The 17,999-nt window shown below is 41.8% G+C and overlaps 1 protein-coding gene and 1 non-coding gene across 2 annotated transcripts; one reads left to right on the forward strand and one right to left on the reverse strand.

The window, feature by feature from the left end:
- Positions 1-575: 575 nt before the first annotated feature.
- LOC145049772 (uncharacterized) lies at positions 576-5,163 on the reverse strand. The gene is made up of 2 exons (XM_078998130.1): positions 4,420-5,163; positions 576-806 (listed from the first exon to the last, which is right to left on the reverse strand). The coding sequence occupies exons 1-2, from the start codon at positions 5,161-5,163 to the stop codon at positions 576-578; spliced, it is 975 nt and encodes a 324-aa protein (XP_078854256.1).
- A 952-nt stretch (positions 5,164-6,115) lies between these two features.
- On the forward strand, positions 6,116-6,222 carry LOC145056038 (small nucleolar RNA R71). Its single transcript, XR_013685579.1, has one exon. It is a non-coding gene; the product is annotated as a small nucleolar RNA R71 (small nucleolar RNA).
- The last annotated feature ends 11,777 nt before the right edge of the window (positions 6,223-17,999 follow it).

Here is a 17,999-nt window from a genome sequence, read left to right on the forward strand (position 1 = left end):
TAAGTCAAGATTTGTGAGACAATCATGGAAGGAATATCCAAAAACAGAAAAATCGTCCATAAAGACTTCCATGAATTTTTCCACCATATCGTGGAATATGGCTGTCATCCAACTTTGAAATGTCGCGGGTGCATTGCATAACCCAAAAGGCATGCATCGATAAGCAAAAGCCCCACTTGGGCAAGTAAATGTGGTCTTTTCTTGGTCCATTGGGTCTATGGGTATTTGGAAATAACCCGAGAATCCGTCTAAAAAGCAATAGTAACTATGGCCCGATAATCTTTCTAACATTTGATCAATAAAAGGTAAGGGAAAATGGTCTTTACGAGTAGCATCGTTTAGCTTTCGAAAATCGATGCACACTCTCCAACCGGTTACCGTTTGTGTCAGGATAAGCTCATTCTTCTCATTGGTTATGACCGTCATCCCTCCCTTCTTGGGCATGACTTGGACCAGACTCACCCATGGACTATCAGAAATGGAATATATAATCCCCGCATCTAATAGGTTGACCACTTCCTTCTTGACCACTCTTGCATATTTGGGTTTAATCTTCTTTGGTGCTGCACAACCGGCTATGCTCCTTCTTCCAGATTAATCTTGTGAGAACAATAAGAGGGGCTTATTCCCTTGATTTCGGTAATGCTCCATGCTATGGCCCGCTTTCGCTTCTTCAAAACTTGAACTAGTTCTTCCTTTTCGGATTCAGAGAGGTCAGAGGCTATTATCACTGGCTTTTGATGACCATCTTCAAGGAAAGCATACTCCAAGTGATCTGGTAACGTTTTGAGCTCTGTTTTTTCGATCTGCATGGTGTACTCACCGAGTGCTGTGACAACCCAAGTTGTTTCGTTACATTTCCCCGTTACTGTTAACGGAATATTCCAGTTTATAAAAGTTCCATTAATTAAAGGTCGTCAATTTGATAAACATTCCATTTGTTTACATTTAATATGTCGTTAAGTCGTGATAAAAGGAAATAAAAACACATAACACACATTTCCATTTATTTGGAAAATGTTAAGTTTTATTATTACGACCACTAAATCGGGTGCGACCAAAAGCCCCGTTTAACGGCAGTATTGGGTAGAATTCCACTGAGCTCCAACTCCCACCCATATATAAGGGGGAGTAAACTCCATTTGAGCTCTTTCCATCCTCTCTCTCTATACTCTCTCTAGACCCGTTTTCGCCCCAAATCCGCTACCAAACGCTTCCAAATCGTAAGTCCACTTACCCTAGCTTACTCTAAACATTATGATTCGCGTTTATAGCTTAGAATTGGACCAATTAAGCCGTTGAAAAGGAGTTCACGGCCTAAGCTCCTCCTTAGGCCGTAAACACCTAAAATGAGGCCAAAATGACCCCAAAATGTCCCTAAAGGCTTGGAAATAAATTAAGGGATTAGCCTAGGAGTGTTTGAGCATGAAAACACAATGATTTAGGGCATAAAAGAGAGTTTACGACCCAAGCACAAGCTTAGGCCGTAAACACCTCTAAAAGTTGTATAAATGCCTCAAAAACACTTCCAAACCACCCTTAGGCTTCCAACATAATTTAGGGACTTAGTATTTTGGGTTTAGATCATTCAAACAGAGGGACAAAGGGAGTTTACGGCCCAGGCATGTACCAGGGCCGTAAACACCCCTAAACACACCCAAATTCTAGTTTTAATTCCCCTAAATGGCCTCACACTTCATCTTAAATTACTAGGAGGATACTAGGGGCTTGAAACTTCATTAAACTCAAGGAATGAGAGTTTACGGCCGTAAACTCCCTTAAGAGTTGTCCATGGGCCATAAACTCCATTATGGTGCCCTTAAAGACCCTAAACCCACTCATGCCTTTTGGATTTGGACTTAGAATAATTCCATGAACAAGCTAGAAGCCTTAAACTCACTAGAACCCTTCACCATGAGTTTACGGCTGTAAACTCATGGTGAGTAGTCCCTGGGCCATAAACTAAGTGTTAAGGGTTTACTCTCGGAGAGTAAACTCCATTCCTAAGCCATACACACCTTTAGACGCTACCCGGGACACCCAAACACTTAACCAAAGTGTTTTCCGCTCCTTTGAGTGCATATAAGTGTTTAATTAGTATTAAATATACTAATTGTATGTGAACATATGTTATCATATGTTCAATAGGTCATTGAGAGTGTTCGAGTCCTTACGTGACACCGAACGCCCAAACGGAACCTTCGTCGGACCTACTTACACCAGGTGAGTTCATACCCCTTAATGAACCTTTTAAATGTTTTTACATGTTTGATAGGGGGGAATACAACTTAAACATGCCAGTTATCATATCTATCACATGTGATTGATAACCTGCATGCACAAGATTTTACCACACTTTACACTGCTTTACCGAGTAGGACACTATAAAGGTTTTCAATTGTTTCAAAACTCTTACTTAAATTGTTTTATCTAAATTCATTCTAAACTGGTTTATGAAAGATTTCCAAAGGTTTTCAAACATGTTTTTACAAAAGAATGCAAATTGTGATTTTCCCCGAGTATAAAGATTTTTCATCAAAGTTCCCTTTCACGACGTATGCTTTTACTTGTTAATTACTACTGCTTCGCTTTCATGTATTTTAAACTCCTACTCGATAACGCTTTCACTTCGTGACGCGTTTATATCTGTATTGTCTCTATATCGCTTATATCCGTCGTTGTCTCTATGTCGCTTATACCTGTTATTGTCTCTATTTCACTTATACTTGTAATCGCTTATACCTGATAGACGCTCTTACTTCACTTATTGTCGTCTCTACTTCGTGATACGCTTATACTTGTTCGACACTCCTACTTCACTTGCGACCGCTCCTACTTCACTTGTTAGACACTCCTACTTCACAAGAATCAATTCTACTTGATACACACTCAGTCGTAGTTAGATGTATGTCTGTGCTTATATAGGTACATATAAGTAATGATTGAAAGACTTAGGAAGGCTCGTCCACCCTATTTCCTTTTCTTCGTTGAGATGTGGTCTGGTGGGATCGGATGGCCGTTCGAAGGTCGTTTGATTCATTAGTTATATATTATGTATATGAGTATGGACATACATGAATTCTCTAGTCAGTTCAGTTAAGAGTCTCTACCTCTAGTCTACACTTACATTAGAAACACACTACCCACTATTTGGAAGTCTCTACCCACTATTTGGGATGCATCTTCAGGACACGGCCTTCTCCGTCGTCTAGTTGGTAACCAGAATCTCATGTAGGGAGAGCGGACATCGTGTGTATAGATCTATACGGGATTGACAACCCTGCACCCAGACTGCTAACTACAGTCCCGGCCTACCAAGCCAACGGGTGACAAATGTCATATTTTAGACGCTTGTAGGGCGTCTGGTACTCTAGTCGGTATGGTTACGAGTATCCCGGGTTACCTTATAATTCTTTGGCCTTAAGGTAACGACATTTCACCGGCAATTTACACTGTATGCTGGTAATTCATTTTCAGAGTCACACTGTTTTGACCTTACAAGACGTATCTTTCATTTGATACTGTCTGGGGTCTGTTTTCTCTGTTTTGATCTTACAAGACGTATCTTTCATTTGATACTGTCTGGGGTCTGTGTTCTCTGTTTTGACCTTACAATATGTATCTTTCATTTGATACTGTCTGGGGTCTGTTTTCTCTGTTTTGACCTTACAAGACGTATCTTTCATTTGATACCGTCTGGGGTCTGAGTCTCTACTTGTTAGACTGAATCAGGTGTGTCGTTAGTTCGATACTCTCCTGGAGTCTATGATTCCTTTGCCTTAGTCAGCAGTCCTCACCGCTGAGGCATATGTTATTCCCTCATGTCGTTTGCTTTCCTCAACAATCAAATTCAGTATTTTGATAATGATAGCAATTTAGGGAAAATGACTTTTTACCACGTAACACTGACCAGTCTTGGTAGAAGGCTGCTTTATTAAAGAAATTATAGGATTTTATGGAGGAACTCTAATACACAGTAAACACTTAAACTACTACTTTATAAAGTTATTTGAATAAATGTCACTAAATACTTATGAACTCACCAGCATTTGTAAAAATGCTGATACTCGCTTTTCAAATAACTTGTATTCTCAGGTTAGCATTAGACATGTACATCCCCGGAGCAGTTGATGAAGATAGATTAGTGCCATGCCGTACTTACTTATATTTAGTTGTATTACTTCGATGTATTGTAATGTAACCATGTAAAACTATTACTATTAATGCAATGTTTTGTTGTACCTGATTATTATAATGCATGTGTTGTGATACTTGACATGACGTCATCCACCCCAGAACGTTTCTGCCGTTCCGGTTTTGGGGTGTGACAAGTGCAGGTAAGGGACTCGGCGAGTTGGCAGCTAAATTCATGAATTCAGATTTCTCTTCGCATGGACTCGGCGAGTAGACCGGCCTTACTCGGCGAGTTGATGTTTCAGATTGCTTCATCAATTCTTCATACTCAGCTTCTTCTAGCAACCTCTCGATCTCCATTAAGCCTTTTTCTGCATCAAATTCTTCATAAAAAATGGTGGACTTGTTGGGATCTTCATTTTCACATTCCTCCATCAATTCATCAAGCTTGTCAATCGAGAACACCATGTCATCACTATTCCTTGCATGCTTCATAGCTTGATCCACCCTAAAAGTAACTGAATCGTCTCTTAGCCGTACAGTAAGCTTCGAATCTCTCATGTCTACAATAGCACTTTCCGTGTTGAGGAAAGGTCTTCCAAGGATGATTGGGACTTGAGGATCCGCCTCCATGTCTATAATTATGAAATCAGTGGGAAATACAAACTTGTCCACCTTGACCAATAAGTCTTCACATATTCCTCTTGGAAAGGTGACTGTCTTGTTTGCTAAGTGAATCGCCATACGAATTGGCCTGGGTTCCGGGAGACCCAGCTTCTCGAAGAATGAATTTGGCATTAGATTCACACTTTCTCCCGAATCAGCCAAAGCATGAGTGGTAGCCAAGTTACCAAATTGGCAAGGCAAAGTCAAGCTTCCCGGGTCACCCTTCTTCTTTGGTAGCTTGTTTAGCATGGCAGCTGAGCAATTCTCATTAAGTATGTTGATTTGAAGAGCTTTAATATGATCAAGAAACTTCTGGTACTCTTCTTCCTGCTTTTCTCTCTTAGCTCGGGTTGGATATGGCATTGGAGGCTGAAAGGGCTTTTCAGGAGTCTGATTTTTCGAGTTTGGCAGTGGACTCGTCGAGTCCATATACTGGACTCGGCGAGTAGGCTCTGTTCCTTGTAGCTTTTGATTTTGGTCTTGAGTTTCTACATCCTCCTTTTGCAATTCATTTGGTGCTTCATTCTAAATAGGGGCCAGAGGAGTGATTATCTTTCCACTTCTTGTTGTGACTATGTTTATGTGCGCGCCTCGTGGGTTGTTTTCGGTTTTACTAGGAAGTTCTCCCAGTGATCTTTGGTTGATTTGTTGAGCAAGTTGCCCAAGCTGCGTTTCTATGTTATGGATAGATGCTTGCTGGTTTCTAAGCGTGGTTCTTGTTACTTTAATTGCAGCATCATGATCACTATGTCTCTTTTCTGAAGCAGCTACAAATTTGGTAAGCATCTCTTCCAAACTTGGTTTTCTTTCTTGTACCGACTCCTCCTATTGGTAAAAACCTCTTCCTTTCTGCTTGTACTTCTCCTCATTAGCCTTCTTGTACTTTTCATGAGGGAGCCACTCTTTCTTTGGTTTTCGCCAATCTTCATCATATCGGTCCCCACTTGAGTAACATACTTTCATCTTTTTGTTGCCATTTTCATCCAAGTCGTAGTCTCTAGTAAGATGAGGCCCATTGTTGTTTTCACAACCCACCAGTATAGCATGTATCGTTTGGTCCATTTTGTCCATCCTCCTATCCTTGTTTTTCAACATAGCCATCACTGTTGACAAGTCTTCTGAAGCTGCATAAGCGGACCCCCTTGTCACATCATTTCTTGGATTATGATATTCTCTAGAATGCTTAGAGAATTCTTCAATTAGTTGCTTTATCATTGGAGGTGCCTTCTTTGTAAGTGGACCTTGCGAGTCAAGTAATTGCCTTGTTGTAACATTTACTCCATCATAAAAGATGGAGACTTCTTGCTGACTATTGAGGTCGTGATGTGGGCAATTCCTTAGCAAGATCTTGTACCTCTCCCAAGCTTCATATAGTGACTCTCCAGCTTGTTGTTCAAAGTTGGCTATGGATTTGTTGAGCTTAGATATCTTGGATGGTGGGCAGAATTGATCAACGAACTCTTCTTTCAGCTGAGCCCATGTAGTGATGGATCCGGGGGTAATGACTTGAGCCAATCCTTTGAATCACCCTTCAAAGTAACCAGAAGCATGCGAAGTAGCTGAGTTTCCCGAGGCACGTTGGGAACATTGAAATAATCAGCTACATCATTAACTTCATCCAAGTGCTTGTAGGCGTCTTCGTGATCATTGCCAGTGAAAGGGATCTCTTTAAGTAAAGCTAGGATATGACCCTTAAGCTCAAAAGTAGTAGTTGCGGGAATTGCGGGCTGCACAAGTCCCGGGCCAGTGTCATCGCGCATCCTCTTCTTCCATTCCCCCATGGGGACTTCATCGATATTAACCATAGTGATAGCTAAATCGTCCTCAAAATCGGATTCGTGCTAGTAGGTAGGTTCTTCTTCTACCTCGGTCTTGTACTCAGTGTCTTCTTTAATCGTGTCTTCGATTGCTAAAGAGGCGTTGGATTCTCCTGATTTGCTGCTCTTCTTCTTGCTGAAAACGGACTTGAGGTTTTTTAGTGGAGAATTCTTTGAAGAAACGGATTCTTCAACGAATTTTCCTTTGTTCCTCCTTAGTGCGGATTCTGGGTCTTCGAGAGGAGGGACCAGAGGTGTATCAGATCCTCGGGTCATGAAACAACTGCAACCAAACAAGAAAAAAAACTCGTAAAAAAGAACAAAAATGAAATAGAACGAAAACGAAAAATAGTTTGGCAAACAGCAGGGTACTCGCCGAGTAGGTGCGAATGCACTCGACGAGTAGCCTGCTTAAAACTAAAAAATTAAAACTAATTAAACAACTTCTAAAAAGAAACTAATAATTTCTAAAACCTAACCTACTTACTGTATTACTGAAAAATAAATTTGTGCAAGAAAAACTCACACAAAGGAACGATAAAATTAGGAATTAGACTTAATTTTGGAACCGTTCCCCGGCAACGACGCCAAAACTTGATGTGTGTAAAATGCACTAGTTTTATTCCTACTTTCATAAATTTAGCACAAAAAGGCAGTGAACCTGTCTTTTAGTGGTATAGTTGGATAAGTAGGGTGTCGAACTCAGGGAACGGAAATTAAACTAATAACTAACTTTAACTAAGCAAGTAATAAAAGTAAAAGGGTTTTTCTCTAGTTTTACAAGACTAGAAACTTAAACACACCACTTAAGCACTCAATTAACTAAATAACTAAGACAAGTAACAAATTCACCAAATTTGATAAAGAGTTTTTGTTTATGTCCAACGAATTCACTCCTATGGTTATTTATATGATAGATCAATTGTTATTGGTTACCAACTATAATGGTTAGGTTCATGTTCATTACTACTAACCCTTAGACAATTAATCAATTCAAGCAGTGGCCAATTGTTTAAACTAATTAATTCCCTAGTTCAATGATTTGGATTAAATAAGATTTGTAATTGGTTAATGAAGTTGGTATTTCAATTAACCTCTTGTTTGTTGGTTTCTCAAACAAGCTCACACATTAATTTACCCATTCTCTAATTAAGCCTAGTTTCATGTTCATTATTCCTAGGCATATGATAAAGTTTTCACATAAACATATGAGGTTAACAACTAAGAGATGTTCATGCAGCTTAATTGTCTTCCAATTAACAGAACATAGTTTTAGTTAATGCATAAGGTTCTTTAAGAAACTTAATTTAATAAGATCACCAATAAACAATCAATCAAAAATAATAATTAAACCATAGGAGTAACTTGGTCTTCCCAAACAGAAACAATACGAATTTAGCTCATGGTTATAGTAAAAACAAGCTCAAAACCAAGTTCAACTAGGCTAGACATGCTTAAATCCTAAGATTAAGTGGAAAGTATAACCTAAATTGCCTTGTTTCTTCAAAAGATCGAAGGTTAGGGTTTCTCAGCTCCTCAAAGGGTTCTTCAATCGCAGGTGCACCTCCAAAAAGCCAGAAAAGTCCCCAATTCGGATAAAGGTTAGATATTTATAATTATCAGAAAACTGGGGCAACTCGGTGAGTAGGTCACCCAACTCGCCGAGTAGAAGCGTAGAATCCGCGTTTGGCCAGGAGTCTTGGCTTATCTTCGGGAACATTCTTGGGTACTCGCCAAGTAGCCTCGCCTACTCGCCGAGTAGGTGTGTGTTTTTCCTCCTTCTTCATTCTTTGGTCTCTAATTGCTTCTCCTTGTTCCTTTTTACTTCCAAGCATGTCTTTTGGACTGAAAACATAATTTAAGCATTATTAAGTACCTTTTGTCCACATTATGCACATAATTATCTAAAAAATAATAAAAATGTATGCTAAACATATGACTAATTATGCAAATATCACCCCCACCTGAAACTCGAGCTCGGATCGTCGCCTATCCGCATAGCTCTTCTGGCGACTCTAAGCTTTCAACAATCTCTGTCTGACGCGCTGTATCTGCTCAGTCATCTGAAGCACTAAGTCAATGCTGTCTATCACTCGCTGCCCGACCTCTCCCCAGCATATGCTATTCCGACACCTCCTCCCATACAACAACTCAAAGGGAGGCATGCCGATACTCGAATGGTGGCTGTTGTTATAAGAAAACTCAGCCAATGGAAAATACGTGTCCCAACTTCCTCCGAAGTCCAACACACAAGGTCGCAGCATGTCTTCGAGCGTCTAAATCGTCCGCTCACTCTAACCGTCCGTCTGTGGGTGGTATGCGGTACTAAAATGCAGCCTCGTACCCAACTCCTCATGGAATTTCTTCCAGAATCTGGAAGTGAAACGCACATCTCGATCTGACACGATCGAGATCGGTACTCCATGCCGCGATACCACCTCTCTCACATATAACTCTGCAAGCCTCTCAATAGAAGAGCTCTCATTGATAGCAAGAAAGTGAGCGCTCTTCTTCAGCCGATCAACAATCACCCAAATTGAATCGACACCCCTCGCAGTCCTCGGCAATTTGGTGATAAAATCCATGGAAACCTGTTCCTACTTCCACTCGGGAACATCAAATGGCTACATACTTGCCATGCAGATGCTGGTGCTTGGCCTTCACCCTGCGATAGGTCAAGCACCTCTCTACGAACCACACGACATCCCTCTTCATACAGGGCCACCAATACTCCCTCTTCAGGTCCAAATACATCTTAGTGGCCCCAGAATGGATCGAGAACCTCGATCTATGCGCCTCCTCTATCAGAATGGTACATGCCCCGCCTTCAAACGACACCCAAATCCGACCCTAAAAGGTTATAAGCCCTCGACTATCGACAACGAACTCAGACATCTGCCCGATCACCCGCTCTCTTTTTCGGTTCTCCGGTCTCATGGCCTCTACTTGGGCCTCCCGAATGGTGTCCAACACCGGAGTTATCACTGTCAATCTCAAACAAACGTCTCGTATCGGGGCACCCTCTACCCTATGACTCAGAGCATCGGCTACAACATTAGCCTTGCCCGGGTGGTATAGGATCTCACACTCATAATCCTTTACCACATCCAACCATCTCCTCTGGCGCATATTTAGGTTGGGCTGATCCATCAGATACTTCAAGCTCTTGTGATCCGTGTATATGGTACACCGGATCCCGTACAAATAGTGACGCTAGATCTTGAGGGTGAACACCACAGCCCCTAACTCCAGATCGTGAGTGGGATATCTCGTCTCATGAGGCTTCAATTGCCTCTATGCGTATGCTATGACATGACCTCTCTGCATCAGCACTGCAGCAAATCCTGATATCGACGTGTCGCAATATACCACAAAATCCTCCATCCCCTCCGGAAGGGCTAATACTGGGGCTTCGCATAGTCTCTGGCGAAGTGTCTCGAATGAGGCCTGCTGATCTCAGCCCCAACTGAATGCTACGCCTTTCCGGGTCAACCTGGTGAGAGGAATAGCAATCTTGGAGAAATCTCTGATAAATCTCCGATAATAGCCGGCCAACCCTAGAAAACTCCTGATCTCTGAGGGGAATCTCGACACCTCCCAACTCATCACCGCCTCAATCTTGGCCGGATCGACCAATATCCTGTTCTAGTTAATGAGATGCCCCAGGAACCGGACCTCTCATAACCAAAAATTGCACTTGGAGAATTTAGCGTAAAGCGTCTCTGATCTCAGAACTCTGAGGATCTGCCTTAAATGTTCCTCATGCTGCTCTCTAGATCTCGAATACACCAACATATCATCAATCAACATGATGATGAGTTTTATACAAACAATCCTATGTGTGCATGCAACCCTAGATTTGGATCTATGTTTTCTCTATTAGATACACAACTTTATGAACACCAGAAGAACCCTAGCTTAACCTAGGTATTTCGAAATCTATATAGTAGAAGGGATTACATACCTCTTGTTGTTATATTGCAATAACAACACAAATCTTCAATCTCTTAGTCTTGAAAGCAAGTACCACAAGTGTAGTACCTCTAATGGCTCACAAACACCACAAGCAATTGGAGAGGCAAGAGAGAGAGAGAGAGAGAGGGGGGAGAGGCAAAAATCGGCTCTAGGTCTTATTAGGATCAAGTGGCCGATTTCCTAAGCCTAAGGGGTCTTTATATAGGGTATAGATTAGGGTTTCAGTCCTTATCCTTATCTAGTTGCTTGCCTACCAAGTAACCCATAAGATAAGCCTTGAAACCTTATCCTTGGACGAATTCTAAGGCCCTATCACCTTGAATTCGTGAACTCTATCTATAGGGCATCCATTTCCCTAATTTGCAACTATCACATAATTACACTTTAGCCCCTCTAGTTTAATTAAATACATTTGATCACAAAATTAACTCTTAATTAATTATTGACCAATAGTAATTAAACAAATATGATTTCTCCTTTAATATATTATTCATATAATATACTAATAAATCATAATAACCTGTTTCTCTATTATTTCTCCAGTCAAGTTGCTTTGGTAAAGGCAACCCAAAGGACCATGCACAAACGGGTCAAGTACTTACCAAATATGGTTACGGGCTTAGACACTAATCCAACACACGATCACCGAACGATCCAGCATCGGCCTGCACACTCTGTTCATGAGATCCATGAACGTCGCCAGTGCATTGGTGAGCCTGAAAGGCATCACCACGAACTCGTAATGCCCATAATGAGTACTGAATGCTGTCTTCTGGATATCCTCATTGCGCACCCCCGTATGATGATATCCAGAACTCAGATTAATCTTGGAGAACCAAGATGCTCCCTGTAACTAATCAAACAAATCGTCGATCCTCGGCAAGGGGTAACGGTTCTTGACCGTCAACTTGTTTAACTCCTAGTAATCAATGCACATCCGGTGTGAACCATCCTTTTTCTTGACAAAAAGGATCGGCGCTCCCCTCGGCGAGCTACTCGGCCAAATGAAACCCTTCCCCAGCAGCTCCTGAAGCTGCGAGGATAACTCCTACGTCTCTGGAGGCACAAGTTGACAGGGCGCCTTGGCGATAGGCGCTGCCCCCGGAACCAAATTGATACGGAACTCTACCTGCCTCTCGGGAGGCACACCCGACACCTCCTCGGGGAAAACATCCAGGAATTCATGCACTATCGGTACCTCATCAATCGATCTCGGTCTCTCCAAATCAATCCTCGTATCCACCACATAAGCCACTAACCCACTACAGCCCTGCTGTAGACTCTGCCTTGTTCTGGCACCCGAATAGAACGCTGAACCGGAACAGGTACCCTCGTCGTACACCGTAAGAACTCCCCCACTAAGGTCTCGTATGGTCACCAGCTGCCACTCGCAGTCGATAACCGCTCCAAATCTGCTCAACCAGTTCATTCCCACAATGACATAGACATCCCCGATCACAATGGGAACCAAATCAATCGGAACTCAACTCTGAAGATCTCAATTACACATCCCCAAATCACATCGGTGGTATACACCGCTCGCTCGTCATCTATGAAAACTTGAAAGGGTCGACTCAACGCCTCTCGAAGAATACTAATGTGCTGGCTAAAGGCTAATGACACAAAAGATCGACTCGCACCTGAGTCAAATAACACCAAGGCATGTACGAAACTCACAAGAAAAGTACCTATGCATATCATAATGTAAGCACAATGTCTCTATCATCATAATAAATACACGAATGAATACATACCCGACACAACATCGGGCGCTGCACGGACCTCCTCCGCGGTGAACTGGAAGGCTATCCCTCGTGCCTTCGGTGCCTCGGCCTTCGCCGGCAGACTCTCGGTAGCTCGAACAGGAGCAGGGGCAGATCCCTGCGATGCTCCCTGTGTTGATCCCCACAGCTGCGGACACTCGGTCTTTCGGTGTCCGGTCTGGTTGCAGTGAAAACATACTACAAACCCCTTGGGGCAATCCTTGGCCATATGCCCCTCCTTGCCACACATGTAACAAGACCCTACTCTACACACTCCCTCATGACCCTTGTAGCACTTGCTACAAGTGTGGCCCCTCTGGTTCCCTGATCTCGAATCAGCGGGATTGGGCGGATTGGCTGCCGGCTGGGACTGAGCCGGTCGCCGATCCCTCCCCTAAGACTCCGCCTCCTCCCTAATCTGAGTCTCCAGCTCTATCTCCCTCTTCCGAGCATTTTCCTGAAGCTTGGCAAATGTCTGGTATGATGAGTTCACCACGAACTCTCGTATGTCTCTCTTCAAAATAATCAAGTACCGACTCATACATGCTTGCTCGGTAGATACGTGCTCAGGGCAGAACATCGCCCTCTCATGGAACATCCTGGTGATCAAAGTAACAGACTCAGTACCCTGCTTGAGGGTCAGAAACTCCCAGGCCAGACGTTCGCTCTCCACCAGGGGAATGTACACATCATGAAACATAGCGGTGAACATTTCCCAGGTCACCGTGGCAAGCTCAGCAGACGAAAAGTGTGCCGTCACAAACTTCCACCAGTCCTTCGCTCCCAAGCGAAGCTGGTTCAGCGCGAACCGGACCCTCAAATGCTCTGGACATGAACACGTATAGAAGCATCACTCAATATCATAAACCCACCTCATCGCAACAATCAGATCCTACGTCTCATCAAACATTAGTGGCTTCGTGTTGCTGAACTCTCGGAATAGCAACGAATCACCACCCAGAGGTGTAGCAGCAACAACAACCGCGGTAGCTGCAGCGGCTGCAGCCTCAGTAACCACTGCGTATATCTCATCAAAAGTCTCAATCAACATGGTCATAATAGACCCGAACATCTCTGGAATCTATGCACGGATAGCCGCAGCCACCTCATCATGGATCATCTGGCGGAGCTCCTTATAACTCACCCTGCTGGTCTCTGGTCTGTGGCGTGTCCCAACCATTATATATCTAAAATACAACATAAAATTATTAGAGACTCACTCGAGCATACTCGCACTCGATTACTCAACCCTACACGTTCCCTGGTACCCCCAAGGATTCTTACTTGGGTTGCGCACTGCATCGGTGTCTTCAGTAGTACGGGCCCAATACTATCTTCCACACCGCATCAGTATTCACCCCAAGTCCTCCTCCTAGGATCGCAAATCCCAAGCACTCTACTCTCACTATGCATAATCTACTCTCTAGCAGATCTCTCATAAGCTCCTTGCTGCTATCTACACACTCTCAAGCATCTCCTAGCAGCAACACCCCTAGGCTAATGCATCACAAATCAGGTCACTCTAGTCCTAATAAGAATACCTAGCCTACAGTAGCATGCATAACATATCATCTCATATCTCATAACACATAATATAAGGGTATTTTGGGAAATCACCGTTCGGGTGCTGGCTGATCGTACACACTGCTCTGCTCTTCTCTTTTCAAAACCTTTTTACCCTTTTAGAAAATTTTTGTTTTATTTCGAAAAACATTTCTTAGATCCTCAGTTTGAGTTCAAATGCACTAGAAGGTGCATCCGAATCCCTCAAATCAAGGCTCTGATACCAACTTGTAACAACGTAAATTTCAAAACAATTTTCCACTTTTAAAAATTTAATTTCATTCATACATATTCTCAAATCTCAATGTATCACAAGTCAAAACCATAAAAACACAACCAAAGATCAAAACATATGAAACTTCGATAGTGTATACTGATCATGTCGGCGCCTTCCCGTGATCCTCACTGGTACCTGAAACACATAACACAAAACACTATAAGCATAAATGCTTCGTGAGTCCCCAAAATACCGCATACAACACATATTAGCCACTCGAGGCTATAACTCTGTTTGACCCTCTGGTCAATGTGTCACAGGCGGACCCTCCAGTCCCAATACTCTGTGGGGCCTCTGGCCCTAACTCCGTGGAGCCTCTAGTCCTGACTTTGTAAGCTTTGGATCATACATAGCACAAATCAAATAAAAATCATATCATACAGATAGGATACAAGGTACTCTGTCACTTAGCTCTAATTACCACTCTAGGTAAAGTATAGTGAGAAGACTCGCCTCAGGAAATCTCGAAGAATCTCGAACTCGGAAATACTGAACTAGTCTCCGCCTAATCACATAAATAATTAATCTAATCAATATAACTTTCAAAGGCTTGACAAATTCCCCTCTAAGTTCTCTAAGAAGGGTAAAAGACCATTCTACCCTTATAATGACTCAAAAGTCCAAGCATTGACTAATCCCTAAAAGTCAACGAAGTCAAGGTCAAACTTTGACCATACTCGTCGAGTGCACTCGGGCGACTCGGCGAGTCCACACTGGTCCTCTGAGTTCCTCTAAGCCTCACTTGGCACGACGAGTTCCCTCTCTACTCATCGGGTTACTCAGTAACGAATCGCGGGGCAACCCCAACTCGACTCATCGAGTCCCTTTATGGACTCGGCGAGTTGCTCCCATGACAACACTCATCTGACCTCCTAAGGTCAGATCCGCTTCTCTAATCTATAGATCTAACCTTCTAGCACTCAAAAGTCACGTAAAGGTTCAAGCTTTACATTCATGCAACGCATATAAGACCAAAAATGGAGAAATAACCTTTAAGATGGGGATCTACTCTTGTGAAAACCTGATATTTCGAGACAATGTAACGTAAAACCAATCAAATCTAGGTCAAAATATAACTTTCCTAAAATCTTATTTGGGTTAAATAAAGTAGTAGGAATCGTATCAAGGTTTTCGTACATAAAAAGAACGTCCAAATCTGGCGTCGGATGAGGAAGTTACGAATTTTTGAAGAAATTCCCTAGTCACGTCATTGTAATAAATCAATAATAAAAATAATTTCGAAATTTGCCAACAGAATCTAAACGAAAGTTGTAGATCTTAGTCTCACCTTCGCGTGGATATAAAAAACGTCGAAACGGAGTTCGTATGAAGGAGATATGAATTTTTGAAGTTTATTTAAAATAAATATAAATTTAATTATAAACTCCCGGTATTATCCGAAGAGGAGTCAGCGGATAGGACCGGAGTACGCCCTGCGTACCTTTGTACGCCCCGCGTATTCAGATCAAGGGCCTCGGATCGTCCACGTCCCCCTATGTGAAGCTTCCGACCCCCCCATCCGACCCGCCCCGTCCGACCCGTCCCATCCGAAGCCGAGGCAGTCGAGGACTCGCTCATGCATGACGTACGCGTACGCGCTGCGTACGAGCGTACGCCCCGCGTACGAGGCTTCTTAGACCCCCCTATAAATAGAATGCGAGGCTTTCCAAAAAAAATGCTCATTTCTCTCCTTTCTCTCACGATCTTGCCTCGATTTCCGTGCCCGTTCAAACCCGAAGCTCTGGTCTATTTGCTCAAGTCCCGAGGGTCGATTTTACTCCCGAGATTCCCGAGAATCCTGAGAAAAATCCGTTTCCCAAGACGAAACTCTGCCCGGTTTTCCCTTTAATCAACCTTTGAAGTGATTTGAAACGTTTTAAATACTTATGAGGGGGGGGGATACAAGTTAAATACTTATAGTTATTGCTTCAATCACATGTGATTGCATTAATCACATGTGATTAATAACTAGGGAAACCAGTGATTTTATCACTGTTCAAACTGTCTATCAAACTGTTTTTCTTCAAAATGTTTTACAAACCCATTTACTTTTCAAACTTATATTACAACTGTGATTCAAACAAATTTTCCTTATACTTAAACTGTTTTAATCAAACCTATGCCTTCAAATTGTTTTATAGATTGACATCAAGCCGATCTTTCTTTAAAATAATACTTATGTTTCAAATGTGTTATAAAAACTTATTTATGCTTTTATATTTTAAATTGCATGCCCATATATGTATAGATGTATAAATAATGTTTAAAGGGCTTAGGAAGGCCATCCACCCTATTTCCTTTTTCTCGATTTGGATGTGGTCTGGTGGGATTTCGGGTGACCATCCGAAGGTCGTTTCAATATTAATTATATATCCAATATACATATATAGACATAAAAGTACTTCCATATTCATACGTATTAGACACATCATTAGTGAGTTACCATCGGGGTAACACAGGATCATACTATTACATCTATTAGATCAATGAGTCAGTTCATTCATGAGTCTATACATTACATTACTATGAGAACATATACAACTATACTATGAGATCATATACAACTATACTAGAACGAGAAACATTACCCTTACATTAATACGTTAACAATTGTGATCCACTGTATCGGAGCATGCCTTAAATGTCATGGACCGAGTTGTAGCCAGAATTCTCTTGGAGGGAGAGCGTTGAGTTTGCGTATAGATCTATACTGGATTGACTATCCTACACCTTGCTGCTAGCTACAGCCGGACCTGCAGGTCTACGGGTGCCAAACGTCATTCCGTTATTACGACCATTCTTTATGTCGTTGTTATCAGTCGATAGTATGGTGCAATTATCACATTATACCTTAATATAAATCCGGTTTAAGGTAGGTAGTACGACAGTAGTTCCTATAATACAAAACTACAGTACTACAATGATTTACCCATTACATTTTTAGTGATAACCTCACTTAAACTTTAATGTACAAATTATATTTTGTTAAAAGATAATTACACTTGGGAAATTACACACTTTTACATCAAACGAGCATACAAAACAATTAAGCCTTGGTAGAAGGCTACCCTGAAAGAAAATATAGGTTTTTCTGAGTGATTCAAACTTTTACAAACACTTACATATATTTTACAACTTATACTTTCGACAGGTTCGAACGTTTTTAATAACAAACACCGACACTAAAACACTTATGAACTCACCAGCTTAATGCTGATAAACTCTTTCAAAAAAACTTGTATTCTCAGGTCATCAGTAGACAAGTACCGATGCCAGCTTTTGAGAAGATGGAGCGCATTCAAGACTCATCATATTATTATTTGATTTACCTTATATTTTTGGTGTCTAACACGCTTGTATTAAAATTATATATTTAATGCAATGGATGATGTTGTTTGCTTATTTACCTTTACTGTGTTGTGATACTTTACATGACGTCCTCCACCCCAGAACGTTTCCGCCGTTCTTGGTTTTGGGGTGTGACAGATTGGTATCAGAGCATTGTTTATAGTGAATCAAGTATATCGACCCATAAAAGATATACTAAACTATAAACCCATTAGGGATTAAACTCTGACCAAGAGTCTATACTTTAATTATTAAAATATTTAATTAAGTATACTAGTCTGCATTCATACTAAAATCAGTGTCACAATGACAAGAACAAAAGTATTACGATTGTTAAATATCACAAGTGAGCTCGGGGATGTATGGTCAGTCCTGGGAATGGCATAGCCTGATCAACTATGCTGGTCCTAGGAGTGATTAGCATATGCCCTAGAATGGTTGTGATAGGTTAACAAG

The sequence above is a fragment of the Lactuca serriola genome, chromosome 5 (assembly GCF_051521515.1).
Source record: "Lactuca serriola cultivar US96UC23 chromosome 5, Lser_US96UC23_V15, whole genome shotgun sequence".
Taxonomy (NCBI): Eukaryota; Viridiplantae; Streptophyta; class Magnoliopsida; order Asterales; family Asteraceae; genus Lactuca; species Lactuca serriola.

Excerpts from the sequence above, each read along its gene's own strand:
- LOC145049772 (XM_078998130.1), bottom strand. The coding sequence starts at position 5,163 with ATGCCATATCCAACCCGAGCTAAGAGAGAAAAGCAGGAAGAAGAGTAC. Across the intron at positions 807-4,419 it reads CTGAAACATCAACTCGCCGA|ATCGAAAAAACAGAGCTCAA; the intron begins GTAAGGCCGGTC and ends TACACCATGCAG.